The sequence below is a fragment of the Amphiura filiformis genome, chromosome 16, assembly GCF_039555335.1.
Source record: "Amphiura filiformis chromosome 16, Afil_fr2py, whole genome shotgun sequence".
NCBI classification, from domain to species: domain Eukaryota; kingdom Metazoa; phylum Echinodermata; class Ophiuroidea; order Amphilepidida; family Amphiuridae; genus Amphiura; species Amphiura filiformis.
In genome coordinates, this window is record NC_092643.1 from 4,997,621 (window position 1) to 5,017,858 (window position 20,238).

Below are 20,238 nucleotides of genomic sequence, written 5' to 3' on the forward strand. Positions count from 1 at the left end.
TGCGATGTAATCGTGATGTATCATGGGAAAATCGTGATGTATCATGGGAAAAGGTCGACATCAAGTCCGCATAATCTGAATATTACCATGCTATTACATAGGAACCGTGACAATATTTTTTAGTTTGTCAATATAACCGTATTACACGCAAATCGATAGAGAAAAAAATTAATTGTGCACATTTCAAATCACATTATTAAGTATTATTGAGTATCGATTCGCGTGTAACACCTTTATTTTGACAAACTAAAAAATATTGTCACGTGTTCCTATGTAATAGCATGGTAATATTCAGATTATGCGGACTTGGATGTCGACCTTTTCCCATGATACATCACGATTACATCGCAAACCGCTGGCGGCGCCTCTTATTATAATAGCGAGAATTCAGGTATCATGCTGAATTCGTCCAATTTTATATCAGTGTCTTCCATCAGGGGGTGTATGTATTTCAACTCGAATAGCCCATTTCCATTTGGTACATGACATACAGACTGTCAAGGCATCCTCAATGTCTTAGGGTGGGTTTCCTAAATTACAAACCACAATTTTCCTGTAATTGTTCCTGGATCTCAAGAGAATCGACACCCAAATCTGTTTAATCAGAAAGGTTTGAGACAAACAGGTCAGAGTAAAATGTGTTGAAGTGTTCATGGATGGGACAGATCAGACAAACAATTTAGTTATGAATTTGCAAATTTTGCAAGTTGTTATAAAATTATAAGTTAATAAATGCGTATCACTTGTTGGGAGTGAAATTGAACATAACAATACACCCGTCATCATCATCAGTCGGCTGCGGAGCAGGCTTTCTCCAACTATTGCGATCTTGGGCAAGCGAAACAATTTTGTTTGGCTGCAGCATCCCTTCAGTATCTCCCAGGAGGGGTTGGACATACGGTAAGTACAGTGTGAGCGGCCGTCCCGGTTTCCTCTTCCCGTGTGATGGAATATAAAGGGCATATTCTTCCACAGGCTCGTCATCTTCAAGACACAGTATATAATATGGCCGAGAAATTTGATTTGATGAATCTTGAATCTGGCAACCAGTGGAGTGGTGTTGGTCAGATTGTAGATGGTTTCATTTGGAATCCGATCCACACGCTTGAAAAAATACACCCGTACTGAGACCTTAATAAGTCTAATGCATGCGCCCCACAGGGAGAGATGCATCAACATCTCAGTACAAGTGCATATTTTGTACAATTTTTCGAGCAACTAGTGATACGCATTTATTAACCTATTTCATACACAAGAAAGAAATCCATGACTGTGCATAGTACACAGCAACACAGTACACATGCAATTATACACAATTAATGCATGGTTTGCATTTTTCTAACGTTTGCTCTGATTGCTTCACATCTTAAAATTCGTATTTTGTTCCTTGTTGAATTCATATAGGCCTATAATGCAGACTCAAAGATTTCTACACTGGTGTGCAAATTGAGTATCACTTGATCTGGTTATTAAGATAGTGCTGGTGTTTTGGGAAGCATAAGGATATTTTAAAATCAAGATGTAAAGAATTTTAAACAAATGTGGTGTGATATGATCAAGCAAAAGGAGTAAGATGGGCATATTGGCCAAACAAGTATGTAGCAGCTACCTTTGTTTTAGCAACACTATAAACACTATGAAACAAATCTGATGCAACAGCTTCAGCAAAATGTTTTACATACCACCCATCTACAACTCTCTTTACTGAGTCAAGATTATGAATGTTTTGAGTCATCCAGTAGTATAAAATAGACAAAAATATGAATCAAATACTGGACTCACCAACGATTTTTTTCAGTAACGCTATGCGACCGTTCGCTGGTCTTCATCAGACTGCATGAGACTTGACTGATGGTTTGGTCATTCGGCATTGCTACCTCCTACAAGCCCTCTAATAATTTACGGAGCAAACTGGTGCACGTAAAAGACAAACAGTCTAACCTAGTTTATGGACTCACATGCTCTGAAACTAGCTGTGCCCAGTCTTATGTAGGAGAGACAAAACAGTCTATTAAAGCTCGCTTCAATCAACACCGGAGAGGAAGTTCCACGAAAACCAGGACTCCGCAGTCTTCACCCATTCAAAACTCTCTGGCCACCAATTCAATGCCGACGACATCATAATCTTCGACAAGGAGGAGAGGTGGTTTGAGAGGGGAGTGAAAGAATCCATCCGGGAAAGAGCTGAGCAGCCAGCACTCAACAAGAAGGGGGGCCTCCGCTTCCTGCTATCACATGCCTGGGACCCCACCGTGAAACTACTTCCTTGCCGATTACCATCACGTGACCAAACCATAAGTCAAGTCTCTGCGCAGTCTGATGAAGACCCGGGGCGAACGGGTCCCAACGTTACTGAAAAAAATCGTTGGTGAGTCCAGTATTTGATTCATATTTTTGTCTCTCTTCTGAGTCATGTGAAACCTTTGGGTGTCACCATCTTGGACAAGGCATCTCAACAGTGCCCCCACATGACAAGTTGGAGTGACAACAACTAAGAGGAAGCAAGTTAAAAGCTACATACATGTGACATATTTTAAATCTGTGTGAATCTCGGATTTCTTTAATCAATGTGCAATTTTGTGATTCGTGTGGAATCTTTGGTCACCATCTTGGACAAGACTTCTCAATAGTGCCCTCACATGACAAGTTGGAGTGACAAAGACTCAGCAGAAGCGAGTTGAAAGCTATCCATATATGAGCTATTTTAAAGCTGTGTGAATCTCATGACAATTCTTCAACCAATGTATAATTTTACAAAAAATGTAATTCAACTTGGTTGACTGTTTTCAAATGCATTTTGCTTCAGCACAAAGGCAAATATAAGTTGTTTGGAATAAGTCATACCAGTGCTAGCAGTACCCAACCATAAATTGATCCTTATCCTAATCTATTAATCCTAACCCTAATCCCAATATCTTACTGTGGTGTCAGTTTCTCCTAAAGTCTTGTCATCTTCATATGGCGATTACACTTTTTATGCAGCCGTACCTAAGCTATGGAATCATCGGCAATCAGCTGCGATGCAGGCAACTACAAGTTTTATCCAACTGTTGCAATCTTGGGCTAGTAAAACAATTTTATTTGGCTGTAGCATCCCTTCAGTATCTCCCAGGAGGTGCTGGACATACTGTAAGTACAGTGTACATGGCACTCTTGGAATACTTTGCCTGATAACTTTGTAGCTACACATCTATACACACGTTCAAAAAGACTCCTAAAAAGACGCCTGTTTAAAATTGCTTCTGATGCATAATTTAAAAGGATTTTTCTCATTGCAAAATGTTTGTTAATAACAATAATAATCGTACCTTGACATCTGTGTTACCAAGCATAAAGCAATCCAATAGATGAACTTGATCTGATAACTCACACAATAACGGCTCCTCCTACAATGGAAATAAATTAATGACACAATAGTTAGGAACTGGTTAGAGAATTAAATAAACAATTAGAAAAGTACCCTACTCAGACTTACTTAATGTCCTTTTTTTCTTCAAAAAATGCATATTATGGGTATCATTTCATTCAGTATTGTTGAGGCAACGCAAGACTTGCACTACCAAGTATTGAAATCCCATCCAAGACACTGAAAAACACTCTGGTCAGCAACGTGAGAACAGACAAAGGGAGAATGCAAATCAGAATTGTCACTTTCTCATCCTTTAATTATTTGAGTATTTTATATTATTGTCTCAAGTTGTTTGTAAACATCTGCATTCTATTTTAACCAATTAACAAATTTGATTGCAAAAATGCAATTCTGTAAATTGCACTGCCATTTAGTGGGTTGCAAAACAATACAATACAGCATAAAGTCAATTGTATAAAATCAGTTATCCTCTTTCATAAAATGTAATAGTTATATCAATTCACAGCACTGACAAGGAATATTTACCTTCTTCTTGCTGGATTTGTTATTAATATGTAGACTTTCCATAGATAACTTGCTGTGAATATCTTTCATACAATTAACAGTTGATTCAACCAGACCACCTGTACAAATGTGACATTAAAAATATCAAACACATTAAGGGCTGGGGTATGAACGTTTGGACAGTATTTATTTTGGGACATTAGAGCACATCAGACATATCGAATTGCATTCTGAATATGAAGAATGTCATTCTGATATCAAATAATTTTGATTTTTGAAATTAGCAATTTAATACACATTTTATGGCAAATCATTAAAATTGATATTTAACAGTACTTGAAGTAAACTTTATAAATCTGATGATTTATACTTAAAGTGTATGTAGGTGGGATGAAAAGCCGACGATCAATTGAAAATTTTGACCTTTCGTATTGAAGATATGGATTTTTTCCCAAAACACCAAAAAAAAATAGGTCTTTTGGGAAAAAATCAATATCTTCAATATGAAAGGTGAAAATTTTCAATTGATTGTCTTTTGCTATCTGCTACATACACTTTAAGAATATATAATTAGATTTATATAATTTACTTTCGAGGACTGTTATATATCAAAATTTGAAAAATATCAAATTTTTATAATTTGTCATAAAATTTGTATTATATTGTGATTTAAAAAATGAAAATTATTTGATATCAGATAGACATGCTTCGTATTCAGAATGCAATTCGATAGGTCTGAGGTGCTCTCATGTCCCACAGAAAATACTGTCGAAACGCAATAAACGCTCATTTTGGATCCCTTAAAAATGTTCATACATTTGGGCTTATTATTCATGCGTTTTCCTCATACTGATGATTCCTAGATAATATTAAACTGTCCATTCTTAATTAGGCTGATTCTAGATGGCAGTGTTATCTTTTTTTCAGTGTAGTAAGGATATATAATAATGCCTTCCATCATAGATATAGTGAAATTCTTCACTATCTATGCTTCCATCAAGATCACTGTGCACTGCCAAAGATCCCGTCTAGAACTTCCAAAAAGCCCCATGATGGATTGAACATTACATCCCTACTCTTTTTAAAACTGACTGCAAACTACATGATAGTACAGATCACTGGCATGTGAGCAAATAAGAGAGCCCATGTCCTAATACTACACTACTATACACCATGCTCTGCTAATCATAATATAAGAAAGAATTAACTGTTTACCAAATTTAATATATTCTGTTTCCTCTCGTAGCGAGCAATCGTTCCCCATTGTGTAACTGTTTATTTGTTCTTGCGCAGGATGCGTATCCCCATTACCTACTTTAATCATAATATAGTCAAGAAGCTTTCTTAAGAAATCACAACGATTTCCAAACTTGATATTTTACTATACATCCATTCTTCAAACATGAAACAAGGACAGTTCTGTTAACACTAAGTTTGTTCACATGGGCTTAGAGTTAAGTCTGTGTTAGGCTAACTCTAAGCTACCTCTGAGGTAGTGCCCATCTGAACAAGTATTGTGTTAACTAACATGAAGCTTAACACAAACAATTTACCACAGAGAAATCTCTGTGGTAGCGAGCTACCACTAAGCGATCATTCAGTGTTAACTCTGACAATGCTGTTTACATGGTATACTTAGTGTTAAGCTTAGTGGGAAGGGACTGTGTGAACAAGTATCTGTGTTAAAGGATGACCTTGCACTACCACCATATTACACTAACACAGAAGTAATTTTTCTTTCCCATACTATTTTGGCAAGGACTCAAATTGTTAAATCCCATACAATTTACTACAATTTGTGGTTTATATTATCTTGGACCATGTCCCATTTTTTGTACAAAACAAGCCTAATTCCACTGCCATAGTAATTGCACACACATTGAAAGAGGATCCTGAATTGCACTTGCTCACCAAAATTTCAATCTGCCCTGAATTAAACTGTGTGGACAACTTGCCTATTGCCCTACAGTGGGTCAGCTAATTATGGGCTATTTCAGTGGAAAGCTATACATCAAGCCTTAGGGGTAAATGTCGTTAGCAATATATAGGGGGGGCTACACCCCAAACTTTTGAACATGAGAGTTAAGTTAAGACTGTGATCATGAACTCCGTAGGCAGGATACTCTAAGTACTGCTGGCTATGTTTTTTCTTATTTTATTTGTCTTATGATTTACGAGGTCAGATGTGTCAAATCTTGACTTCTTTAAGGGTAGGGAAGCACCCATTGCGCTTTAGGAAAATTGGGAAGATCAGGTGACATTTTACTTACAAGACTAAAATTTACAACTTTACACTGGATCCAAGTTTACCACTTTCAATTGGCAATGAGTAAGTGTTATTGCAGCCCTGATTTGCAGCAAATATTGAAAGCTTCAATGAAAATGCACTCCATCATTATTCCTGAGACTAGTCTCAGATTATTCTACAAAGTACTTCTTGTTTTTATGTCACCTATAATTTATATGGAACAGAAAAATCTTCTAAGCAATAAGAATACTGCAGCCAGTGGAAACTTTAATAGGCTTCCAATGATTTATTATGCGGTGGGTGATTTTAGGAAAAAACACACCCTAATTATTGCACATCTTTATGGCACGAAGCATAAATTTACCCAAATTTATTACTTGTACAATATTGGACCTTTTTTCAATAATTTCATGAATGACAAGCATCATGAAAATTGACTATTACATTATTTGGCTCAAAATTGTGCCATTACGCAATGAAAAAAAAGCAAAAACCTGTTCTATGAGCAGGCCAACAGACTTGCCAAGTGGGTCGGTTGTTCAGGAAAAATTTTGGAATGGGCAAAATTACCCTAAAATTCACTGAAAACTTGAAAAATCTAAACATTTTCTGGATTATTATCTAATAAATCAGTCAAATTCAACCCATTTTTAGCCAATGACTGCTTTTAAGTTCATACAGCAAAAAAAATCATTAAAAAAAAATCCCCAAAGCACAAAATCTTTATATTTGAGTGCGTTCCATTTACACCGTACTGACTCGAGTATAGTCTCATCCCATTTTTGGGTGAACATTTTTCAAAATTGGGGTGGGACTATACTCGAATCTTTAAAAAAATGATTTTAAAATGGATTTTTAAATTTTTTTGACAATATCTGAAATTTTTCAAAAATTTGGGGTAGGACTTTACTTGAAGGTGGGACTATACTCACATCAGTACGGTTTTTTGCACATATGAGACTTCTCCTAGATTAAGAATGAATTATAGGCAATTAAGGAAGCGTGTAATCGTTGTGTTTACGAGGAAGTCAAGTAATTATTACTAGCTTTTCAACTTTGGTTACAACCTATTAGTCTCTTGTTTTGCAGTGGATTGAGTGATATATGCCTAGAATTGTGGCAAAAGGCATATTGATGATGATACGTGCAAGTACTCACAATTCCAGATATTGCAGAACTACTGTACAACAAAAAAGGGTTTCAATGTTTTTATTTTTGCACTTTTCAACTCCATGAGAACTACCTGCCTATTGGTCAAAAAGGAGTTTTTATTATCAATTGGACCAATCAGCAACATTGTTAGAATAATTTTACCACACAAAAAAATTGAGATGAATTATTTGCAAAGCTCCATTCTGATTGGTGATTAAAATGAAGATATCATGTGATTGACCAATCAGAGGCAATGTTAGAATGGCAGGGGGTTAAAAGCTTGTAAAAACATTTTGAGCCATAGTCTCTAATTTGCAGATGTTTGTAAGTCGCTCAAAAAACATGGGGGAAAACAAGGACAATTCAATATTTCTGTCATTTGTCATCTCGCATGGCCTCCTTGGAAATCAGTGCTTTGGGGCTACCCTGCTTAAAGTTTAAATAAAACAAATCTGACTCTGTTCCCAATTTCCTAGAAAGATATCCCCCATCAAATATTTAAAGTTAAACCTGATGTTGCGTTTTACTCTTCCTTTAATGTTATCTGTCAATGTGGTGCAATTACCAGGTACGAGTCCATACAGGACAAGAACACCCACATATCAACAACTTTTGAGGGATTCCAATAAACTTTTCCTGATGTTAAGCAAATCTTGACATTTTAAGTGAAACATGAGTTTCAGTGATACCTAATCTAGAAGATGACACAAATTCAATTTTTGCAAGGTACTGTTTTGGACATAATTACCCCTTCCCCTAATTTCAATGATACCTAGTCTAGATAACGACACAAATTCTAGAGTTGTGTGAGGTACCGTTTTGGACCTAATTAGTAATTACCCCCTCCCCTAATTAGCACCAGCACCACATGTATGCACTTTCCTAACTTACACCTGTTACTGCACTTTTACTGCACTGTGATTAAGTACAATCTTATTGATTTAAATTACAGGAAACCTATCTTGACAATGAGTTTCAATGGCTGTGACATTTGTTTTCAGTTCTTTTAAAGGCATATTCAGTGATTTGCACATTCTGAAACTGTTCTAACCATAGATAGTAACATAGCCTGCTAATAGTTCAGTCGAAAGGCATGTATTAAAGACAAAATCAGATATTTTCCCTGACGCTGTAAGTTGAAGCAGTAAGTATAATTACTTCATTTTGTTTTTCTTATAGAACGTCAACACTGCCAAATTCGGGATGGGACCATGCTAGCTGTCAACATAATATACTAATATCTCTTCAATATGTAGATAACTTGATACAAAACTAAATACTACTCCAGAACTCACAATACTCAATTATACTTTGATCAGCTTGTAATCGCCGGGCCTGATAACATCGCGGATTAATATCAATATATTTTATTTCGAGAATTGTCTTGTGACATTTCACCAGAAGTATCACAAATTATTAATTCAAGCCCTATACATTGTCTATTTTATTTAACATGCACAATATAGACCACAGACAGGTCAACTATATCACTCTAATCGTGGGTATACTCTTCGGCGTAGTGGTAAAAGCCCAACAATTCCCGCCGATTACAAGCTGATCAAAGTATAGAGTCCTTTTGGCATAGCGTATAGAGCAATAGAGTCCTTTTGGAAAAGGTCATAGACCTTTTCAGCTTCAGCAAACTGATAGGAAATCCTAGGAAATTAGTTCATAAAGATTTAAACAAACACATCACAACCAATCATGCTCTTGCAACATCACGTTTGAAGGGCTCATGGTATGATTGTTCACATCAATCACACTATGGGCTCTGAGACACATCTGGAGAGCCATCGTAGGAGTCCAACAGAAGTCGACCGAGACAGTGAGAGTGAGAATCATGTATCTCATTGCTCTTATTAACACAGCATTTCCACTGCGTGGTCGAATACGTATGTGTTCAAATCGGCAATGTGTTTTGATGGTCGCACATGATCGTTTTTTTTTGTGAAACTCCTCCAGAAAAGGTCTATTGTAACTATCAGTGGGTGCAGTTTGACATCGAGCATTCACTCAAAGCGTTGGCGTGTAGCCGTAGATGCAGAATAGATGGGCGTACAAAAACAAGTAGACTGCTCAGTGCCAGACGTGGGTAAGTGTAATGGCTGCCCTGTGAACATTTGGTTATTTACACACCATATATTGTACTCATCTACACATTGCAGCTACACATGGCAGCTATTGCACTTACCCACTTCTGGCACTGAGCAGTCAAAGTGTCCATATCACCGACTGCACTAGGCCAAAAGCTCTTTATTTCATTGTATGTTTCATTAATTATAGCTTAATAACTGCACACCACTTGTTGGAGAGCATTGTGACACATCTATTAACCATTTTGCCTTTGGAACAGAGGAATATCTCGAGGGCTGCATGAGGGATATTCTGCTGTCCGAAGCAAATATTTAAATGCCCAACATAAGACTGATGCAAAGTTATTAACCAAATTCATAACCGTCATCTTTTAGCTCCTCATTTAATCAAACCTCAAGATTTTATTCTCTGAAATGTGTTGAAATAAACAACTTTAATCACAACTTACATTTCGCCTTCAAACATTGAACAGGCTAAAACTGACTTAATTACAGCAGTGCAAAATCATGCCATGTACAAATACGGTAGTCGCGTATACGTGAAATGTTTTTGCACAAAGGATGCGAAGTCATTGTACCACATAATCTCTCACTACGTCACACATGGAAGTCATTGATGCGCATATCAATAACCTCCGCGACTGTGTGCATGTGAAATTTAACTCACTACAATATTTCGTCCTATGCGTCGAAGGACTTCATCAGGTATGACTGATTTTGGTCAACTGATCCACTTTCCCGGCAAACAAGTTTGAGTGGTTTCCGGTATTCCTTAGTCTCTTTTGCAGACTTCAGAAGTGGATCGTAGACATGACTCAAGAGGTAGGTGCCCTCCTCCCTGTTTAGGGTGTTGGTGCCCGCCTTCTAATCTCCATTGCTTCTCTGACTTCTCTTGATCTTTTGTCGTGCTCCGTCCAAGTATCTTTGATTCTTCCCAATCTATAACGTGGTTTGCCCTTGCTACGTGATCTGATATGGCTAATTTGGTCTGTTCCATTTCCGATGTCCTGCGTTCTGAGCGAGTGAACTTTTTTTCATTGGCCTTTTTGACTTCTGCTTTATGTTCAGCAAGTCTAGTGCCGAACATCCGTGAGGTTTCACCGACATAGGAGAGATGACAATTTTTGCAGCCGATTTCATAAATGCAATTGCTGTTTTTTTCCTTTTTACGTTTGTCTTTTGGGTGGACTAGTATTTGTCTGAGAGTGCGGTGGGGTTTCATTGCCGTGTCAACTTTGTGTTTTTTATATACTCTTTGGATACGTTCCGAAAGGCCGCTGTCATAAGGAATGACCACCATGCCTTTGCTTTTTTCCTCGGCGGTCTTACTTTTCTTTGATCTCAGTTTTTAGAAGACGGGGCACCAACACCCTAAACACCCAACACCCTAAAATCAGTCATACCTGATGAAGTCCTTCGACGCATAGGACGAAATATTGTAGTGAGTTAAATTTCACTTGGTTTCGAAAAGCAAAAAATCCAAAATGTTTATTTATTGAACAAACCTGATGAATCTATTCAACGATTTTAACAAACAAGTTGATTGGGACACAGGTATATACGATACACAGAGGTTATGAATGGATTAATGATATTTCTTCAGCCATGATAGGCAATGACATGCAAACAATCAACTAATGCATGTACAATTACGGTACTCGCGCATACGTGAAATTTTCTGGCACAAAGGATGCGCGCATGCGGAAGTCATTTTATGGTGTAATCTTGTTTTGTCATTAATGGATATCAATAACCTCCGCACCTGTGGGCATTTATGTCATTTAACTAAAAAATTTGATTGGGTCACAGGTATTGTGTGATAGGCAGAGGTTATGAAAGGATTAATGGTATTTCTTCAGCCAATATTATATGATAGGCAATGACATGCAAACAATCAACTAATTTACCTAAAAGATAACACAAGCCAACATGTTGCGTGGGCAAAAATATGATTCAAACTTTAATTGGGATGAATTCACAAAATGGGGACTAAGTTCACTGTCATAATACTATCACATTAATTGGTGTTAACAGTTATGGATATAATTTTAGTCAGAGAACACCCACATATCGATGACATTGGGTGGATTCAACTTTACAACTTCCTGATGTTGAGCAAATCTTGACATTTTATACTAAATTGGAATTGAATGTTGCTAGAAAAGTGACTATTCTATCAAAATTTTTATTCATTTACTGTTCATGTCAGCAAAATTTAAATTGGAATTGAATGATGCTAGAAAAATGACTATTCTATAAAATTTTAAAACGTTTATGCATTTCTTGTTCATGTCAACAAAATTCGAATTGGGGATCTGTCATTTTGTGTAACAGCCCCCTTGTCTTGGGTGTTCTCTCTCTAAGGCAGTCAAAGCCATGTATTTCATTGAAAGTAGAACATAGTTTGATTCTTTTCATTGCTAAGTATTTATATCAGTCATCGGCTAATCAACAGCCAACATCATTATGCTTACATCAACTGACAAACACTATCAAGTCATCCTCATGCAATCAACTGATCGTACTTTTCCTACATTCGACCTTGCATGATTTTTGAGTTGACACAGAGCGTGTTTATAGTGGGAGCAGATGTGCGGTACATTGCGGTACAATTTCTACCCGGTTAGAGATTATCCGGATACTTGCCCACTATAAACACTAGCAGTATATGTATGTATGTACGCACATCGATATCCTTCTAAACCGAAGGATATTGTGGCGAGATATTCCCACTATAAACACACCAGTATAAACTGTGTGCGGTATTACCGAAGTGGGAGCTTCTTCATGATGCGTGGGATGCGCAGGACATTCGGAACGATTCTCACCCCAAAGAGTTATCAAAACAGAAGTTACATGTTCACCGCCATGATCATATTGTTGAATGGGCTCTTTATAATTCGTGCCACAATATTTACACATTCCCCGTGTGACCTCGGGGTCATTACAAATGTACGATAATGTTAGCTGGTATATAATTTGTGCGGTAACTGTGTCTCACTATAAACAGCAAGGGTATCGGTATATATACAAGGATTATCGTATACGGTATACTCAATATGCGGTATATTCACTATAAACACGCTCACAGTCATGAAAGTAACTATAGATACTTGACAGACCATTAGTAGCCCAGTTCTGAACCTTTTCATTGATCATTCATAACAATAGGTATCTGATGGATCAGTGAAGATAAGAAGGGATTATAATATATCCGTAACCTTGATATTATAGTACATCTCGAGGAAAAAGTGCAATGGACATGTTTTCATTTTATGTTTCAAATATCCCGCGCATGAAAATTGAGTATTTAACCCAAAATGGAAAATGGAACAATTTATTGGAAATCTGTTTAACAGATTTTTTTGACATCTTTTTCTGCAGTGTATTATACCTAAATTAAGAAATTTTATAAATATTCAAAGAAAATATGGGTCATCCAAAAAATTTTGATTTTTACACATTTTGGGGCAAAAAAGGAAAAATAAGCAAAAATATCAAAATCTGTTTAACAGCTTCATTCATCAAGTCATAACAAACGGCCTACATGCTTAATTTCTAATAAAATATTGAAATTGTGAAAAATATAAGTATTTATTGATTTTCATGTTTTTTCTTGCAAATATGCTAATAATATGCAAATTATGAAATTGCAAAATAAAGTTTCTACATAGCATACATCTTTCAAGTGTGATGTTCAAAATGACAGACATCAAAAAGAGATTCGATGAAATGTAAAGGTGTAGTAACAATTTTGGCATGGACTGTCTGGTCAGGAAAAGTACGGTAATTTGAGCTGTAGTGATATGACAATATTTCCAGAATAAAACAACGAAAGAAGATTATTATCAAAATTGTACATCATTTGATGTGATATGCACTTTTACATGTTTGGCTGTACCTGCTTTGTGCAAAACCTTTATATTTTGAAAGTTTCAGAACTTCAACTTGCTTTGATGAATTTCTATTTTCAAAGGTCTTTGCTATAATGTCCTTTCAAACGTTTGTTACTGCCCTGCTTTTTCCATGAAATCTTAAGTTTGGAGTGCCAACAGCACAGTGTCCTGGCAATTTCTTAAACTTAACTCTCTTCACGCGGGTGACGACTGCAGACGACAAGTTTAAAAATATTTTTAAAAATTCAAAAATTTCAGAAATGTAAATTTTCATGACCATATTTTGGAATCAGCATGAAAAATGCATTAAAATGAGTACAAACAAGCCTAGTATTGATCCAGCCGTTCTTAAGATAGCTCTTGATATTTTGAGAAAATATTTCAAACTTGAACTTTTTCCATTGAAGCGTATGGCTAGCATGCAGAGCATTAAGTTAGTAAACCAAATCATTTTGTTGAGTGACGAAGACTACAGATTTACCAACCATTTACCAATCATTAAATGTATCAGCTGCACATTAAAATGTCTCACTTGACTTATGTTAGCACATTTTAGTATATATTTTGTCTGTGAACTTCAGTGGAAATTATTCACACATTCGTAGTATTATTCTAAAGGGAAATGTACATTTTTATCAAGCATGCAATTTGTTGAGTGATGAAGTCTAGATTATCAATCCGCTTCACACTTACATTTACTATATACTTTTTCCTGTGAGCTTGGGTGGAAAACATTCATACATTCCGAGTAATGATATCATTTGAAGGGAAAAGTTAATTTTCAAAAAGCAATTTGTTGAGTGATGAAGACTACTCCCCATTCCAAAAAAATACAGCACTAATTTTTTGAGGTTAAAACAATATTATCAACTTTTGCCAAATGAAACACAGCTCAATCCTATAAATTATTCATTTAGTACTAACTGCCAATGAAAGTTAAATTTCACAAATTGGCCAAATTTGTGATTTAAGGGCCAAAAACGGTCATTTTTAGGGCGTTTTTTACATGCTGTACTTAGACTAACATGCAAAAAAATAGCCTTACAAAAAACATGAACTGAAATTCATGAAATTTGCATATCATGATGTCGATATAAAATTCTACAAACAGAATTCACATTAAAGCAGCTAACACTTTTGGAGAAACCTTTTCATACCATAAACAAACAAACAAATCCTCACCTTTCAAAGCAGCAAGTTGTGCCTCACAACTACTTGCTAGTAGATTCTTCAAAGCACTCAGTACAGCAGCTTTCTCCCCATTCAGTGGGCTAGTAGACCTTGGTAACACACCATCATAGGCCTGCAGAAGAATCTCACATAGAGCACCGCCGTAGGAATCAACATCACAATCAGAATCTAACAATGAAATGAGATGGTCAAGAACCTTTAGATGAAAACATAACAACAACAAAACCATGCCTGGTACAGATGGGCACTGGATGCATAGAATCACATCCATGAGATTCTTACCTACAACAATGCTCCAAGACCAAAAGTAAATACATAACTTCATAAAGTAGCTAATCACTACAATTGAAAATTTTACTCCAACTTGAAAATTGATATTGCGATGGAATGTGTTTTGAGAGTGAGGGCTCCCTTTCAGTAATTTCGGGTTACATGATTATTTGGGTATAAATGCCGCGCTTCAGAGCATTCAAGGTAGGTTGGTCAAGATATCTCGCTCTCACTGCATTAGAATCCAACCTCCCAATCAGCCCACAATCCCAATAAATAATTGAAAGAACAATGAAGACATAATCCACTTCTTGACTGAACTACTTAGTGTGACTTTCTCTATCCTTAATTTTATCTATCTTACAAAAGAAAATAAATATCACAAGATTCTACTAAGACTTGAACCAGTAACCTCAGGATTACAACTCTATATACATCACTACATCATGCAACCCAAGCCGGCAACCGGTCAGTTTTTCTAATAATCTTTTTCCTAATATAGTTACAGCCTGACATAATTATGATTAGCACTGCTATGAGGGGATTTGTTTTCTAATGACTCTGGAGTATTGTTGTAAGTCAAAATCTGATAGAATCTTATAGCATCATTATTAAATATGTCGTTCACCTGATGATGCTAATGACCAATCACACATTAGTTCATACCACCATTCAAAGCAGCAATGTAATATTCTGTTTGTCACACCATATGCTAATGGTTGATTTTGTATAAATATTACATACATCCCGGATCTTGAATTCAAGGGAGAAGTCACATATAATAAGTTCATACCACCTTTTTTATACATTAACTATAACATACTTGTCGTACCAGAAAATGATGACTGATTTTGTATAAAAATTACATACATCCCGGACCTTGGATGTTCTACAACATTCAAGGGAGAATAGCAATAATGGGGAGGGGAAGTATGGGAAATGTGACTACAAACCCTTGAAAAAATACAGAAGAAAACATCAAACGTCTAAAAAACTTCTTCAACTTGACCCTTTTTATTGCTATCTAAACCAGGCCATCTCAACTAGTTTATTGGAAGTTATTAGTGATCATGATGTGCCAACATGTTAAGGGAGGATTTGCAGGGGGGTTAGACCTATTAATTTTCCTAGTCAGTGGCATCAGGCAAAGGCTGATTTCAACTATCATTGCAATCACTAAGAATAGAGGCCGTCAGGCTTTTCCGTGGGATCCGCCATCTTGTGGGTACTGCCGTTCTGCATGTCACACGTTAGACATTACGCGGCCTATTACGCGGAAGTCGCAGCGCGTGATGCACCTCTTCAGTCAAGCGTCAACTCGGTGATCTTAGCAACAAGGCACTCCGTACCCACAAGATGGCGGCGTTGACGTCACAATGACTACCTCTATCGAGTTGCTACTGTAAAGAAAAAATGATATTTTCTTAAGGCAAATTTAGCATGTGTCTCTATGGGACTTTGTTTTGGTGGTGTGAGATCAGAATAACCTAATAAATATGCACATTGAAATAGTAAGGAAGAAACCTGGATAAGTTTCCTGTTCATATTCTACAAATGTATCCTGGCAGGAACAACATGGCCGCACCATACCCATGTGAATACAGAAAGGCATGACACACTTGGCGTGGTGAAACAACAAACTTGTAAAGTGAGAACATTAATGTTTATCTTGATGCACAATCTGGACAAAAGTAGCTCTCTCTCTCAGTAAGTAAACACTTAGAGGTGTTGATGGCTTATGAAAGCCTTTGGGACTTTGATACATATGTAACTGCCATATAACTTGAGCTGCATCAGTTCATCAGTCACATTAACAAATGTTGCAGGACATATACTCATCAGTCTCTGAGGACGTTTGTATTAGGAGCGCAGAAAGCTTTCTAGCTTTAAAATTTTGTATAATTCAATTGAATAGTAACCATCTAATTGCTAGTATAAATAGTCATATGAAATAACACATTTTTTACAAAGTAAGCTTTAAAGTCAAATATCAAGTTTCCCTGAACAATACTTTACTGATAGCGTAAACGCCAGCTAAAAAGCAATCCACATGTCCCATATAGATGACATGAAATTAATCTAACACATAGTGAATGAGATTTCAAATGGGTGGCTCCATTTGAAATCTACTCCCCCCCCATATGGAAGATAAATTCAATGTCTTCCATAGTAAGATCAAGGCAAACGTCTTTCATAGGGGTTGTATAGATTTCAACTGGAATAGACAATGAATTTCTGGTAATCCTGTTGTGATTGAATTTGTTTTTGCAATTTAATTAAGTTAAAATCCCAAGTGTAACTTTCTCAGTCATAGGGCCTAAAAAAGTTTGCATTGTCTTTAAAGCTCCAAAATCAGGGTCGTCGGTAAAATGAAAAAAAAAAAAAATATTTTGCCACATAAAAATGCAAATTCACTGCAAAATACAATGGTAAATAATAATTTTAATTTATCAGGTTTGTTAAGGGGTGGGGTATGAACGTTTGGACAGTATTTATTTTGGGACATTAGAGCACATCAGACATATCGAATTGCATTCTGAATACGAAAAATGTCCTTCTGATATCAAATAATTTTGATTTTTTGAAATTCGCAATTTAATACACATTTTATGGCAAATCATTAAAAATTGATATTTTTGATATTTAACAGTACTCGAAGTAAACTTTTTAAATATGATGATTTATACTTAAAGTGTATGTAAGTGGGATGAAAAGCCGACGATCAATTGAAAATTTTGACCTTTTGTATTGAATATATGGATTTTTTTTCCAAAAACACCAAAAAAAATTAGGTCTTTTTGGGAAAAAAATCCATATCTTCAATATGAAAGGTCAAAATTTTCAATTGACCGTCAGCTTTTCCTCCCAGCTACATACACTTTAAGAATATATCATTAGATTTATATAATTTACTTCGAGGACTGTTATATATCAAAAATTTGAAAAATATCAATTTTTTATAATTTGTCATAAAATTTGTATTATATTGTGATTTTCAAAAATGAAAATTATTTGATATCAGAAAGACATGCTTCAGATTCAGAATGCAATTCGATAGGTCTGAGGTGCTCTCATGTCCCACAAAAATACTGTCGAAACGCAATAAACGCTCATTCTAGATCCCTTAAGCTTGTTTTTAAAATTAATATAATAAGTAGCACGAAATATTTTATATGAATTATTAACAGGCAAAACATTTTATAAATTTACCAAATACCATATTTGTCAGATTTTAGGGTTGGTCGAAAAAGGTAATACAAATTTTGTATTAGGCCTAGTGTAAGTGGGTCTTACAAAATCTCTAAAGACAGAAGAGTACAATGTGCTAGCATATCCATTTGGTAGCATTAACACCTCTCCCTTTCTTTCTCCCAAGGGTTAAACATTTGAAGCTTAACTGATATAAGTTGTTTACTTCTGATATTTTATGACAACTTCAATTCACTGTTGTTTCAATCATTTACCGCTATGAAATCAACCAACTTTTGGTTTTTATTTAAAAGGAGCATTTGATGTAGAGTTGCTATATCCTGGAAATCGCTGACAGCCAGTTTGCAAATTTAAAATGGCCGCCACTTTATACTAAGATCTCGTATATACAATATGCACAAAAAATAAGGTACCAATTTGTGAATGACCTTATAGCCAAAGTATGGGTCGATTTAAAAAAGCATGGTAACCATAATGTTCTATTTTTTTATTTGAGATATTAGTGACAGCAAATGATGCATAAACCCCCAAGTTATGAAGCAGAAACCAATGTACAGTACAAATTCACAAATTACACTTTTTGTTTCCATCAATGTTAACCACATCAGGTTCCATTGATTTGGGCATATCATGAGTACACCCTGTGAGTGTACATGGCAAGAACTGTAGGACTAAACCGATTTTTGAATCTGTTATCAAATCGGTATGAAAATTAATTTAAAAAAAAGAAGTTATAGACCCTAAACTATACTAATTCAATGCATACTAATTCAATGTGTCCTTAACTGGTCAATAGAAGCAATAGTAATTAACACATACAACTTGTTCCAGCCTTAAAAATTATGATACTTACAACTTGTTCCAGCCTTGAAAAAAATACCTTCAAAATAACTTTCGTTCTTTTTTTGGAGGGGTGGGGGGCAGTAGCAGTATTTTTCTCCACTTTCCAACATTGAATAACAAGTAGCTTAGGTTCTTATTCTATAACTTCTTTTTTTTTTTTAACATTTGTAAAAAAAATACAATATTGATATAAAATTGGATCGATTGAGCCATATTTATTGACCGAGCTATGAGTTTTAAAATAAACTCATAGCGAGACCAATAAATATTGGGCGTAAAGCATGCAATTTTATCATTATTATGTTTTGGATCCAATATTTTCACACACTTAAATTCATCAAAGCATAATAATTTAAAATATTGGATCGGATTGGATATCGGCTGATATTAGGAACATCAATATCAGATCGGTGGACAAAAGTCATTTTGGTTCAGCTCTATTTATTGTACATACTGTATTTATGACTTGGTCAGTCTAAGCTCACCTACACCAAACAAATCATTTTATATTGATCATAACTCACCTTTGGGGCTACTTTTAGCATCCAGTACTTCACCAAGCATGAGTTCTGTTTCCTCCCTTCCATATGATGTTGACATAGCATTTACCCCCATTGCATCTTGTGTATTTACCCCCTTCCCAGTAGGGTCATTGCTTCCTGATTTGGACAAGGCCATGCTAATGAAATTGAGTGCACTGATTCTTGTCTTCGATGGAGATGGATTCTTGAGTAGGAACACAAGGCTATCTGTGGAGAAATCAAAACACATGGTAGTGAACTTGATTATAATAGATTTCATATTGTCTTTGGAAGTTTGGGTAAAGGATACAAGGTATTGGACCTTGACCATTGCCCAAAATGGCAGAACAAAATTTCAAAATTCACCCCTTCCTTAGGACACAATAAAATTACTATATACATGTAATGTGGGAAATTCTGATACAAATTGCCAAATTCAGTTCGTGCTCTCTGGATAATTGTTGCAAATTTAGAAAGGTACAGAAACAATCTAGTGCAATATCTGTGTTAGAGACTTGAGTTTAACATTAAGGCAAGGAGTATTTGAAATGGATGAAAATTTGCACAATTCCAGGTACATGAATTTGCAATTTCTTAAATGTTACATAAGGTACCCAATAGTCTATTCCCTAATCCATCAATTGTTCTTTTTTTCCATGCTTAAATTATTTCCCGGCTCAAAAGTAAAGTTGCCCTGACCCGACCCAAACCGACCATAATTATGTTCCCCGGGCCGGGCTGGACAGGACCGGTAAATATGTGAAAGATGGCTCCATGACCTGGTTTCAGTCAGGTCCAAAATTCAGGCTGCCCACAGGACACTATGCTGAAGTAAGTAAGTACAGTTACCTAATCATTACTCATACTCACAAATCATTATTGTCTTCTGTAAGCAAGAAACAACATAATGAACAGATTAACCCATCCAATGTAGGGTTAA

General features: G+C 35.8%; 1 protein-coding gene across 1 annotated transcript in view; it reads right to left on the bottom strand.

Annotated features, from left to right (window-relative positions):
* Positions 1-20,238, bottom strand: part of LOC140136461 (rotatin-like) — a 166,819-nt gene that overhangs the window by 43,037 nt on the left and 103,544 nt on the right. Inside the window, exons 38-41 of the mRNA XM_072158184.1 lie at positions 19,302-19,526; positions 14,446-14,622; positions 3,896-3,993; positions 3,309-3,386 (exon numbers count right to left, since the gene is read on the bottom strand). Coding sequence (XP_072014285.1) covers positions 3,309-3,386; positions 3,896-3,993; positions 14,446-14,622; positions 19,302-19,526 — 578 coding nt within the window. The remainder of the gene's footprint in view (positions 1-3,308; positions 3,387-3,895; positions 3,994-14,445; positions 14,623-19,301; positions 19,527-20,238) is intronic.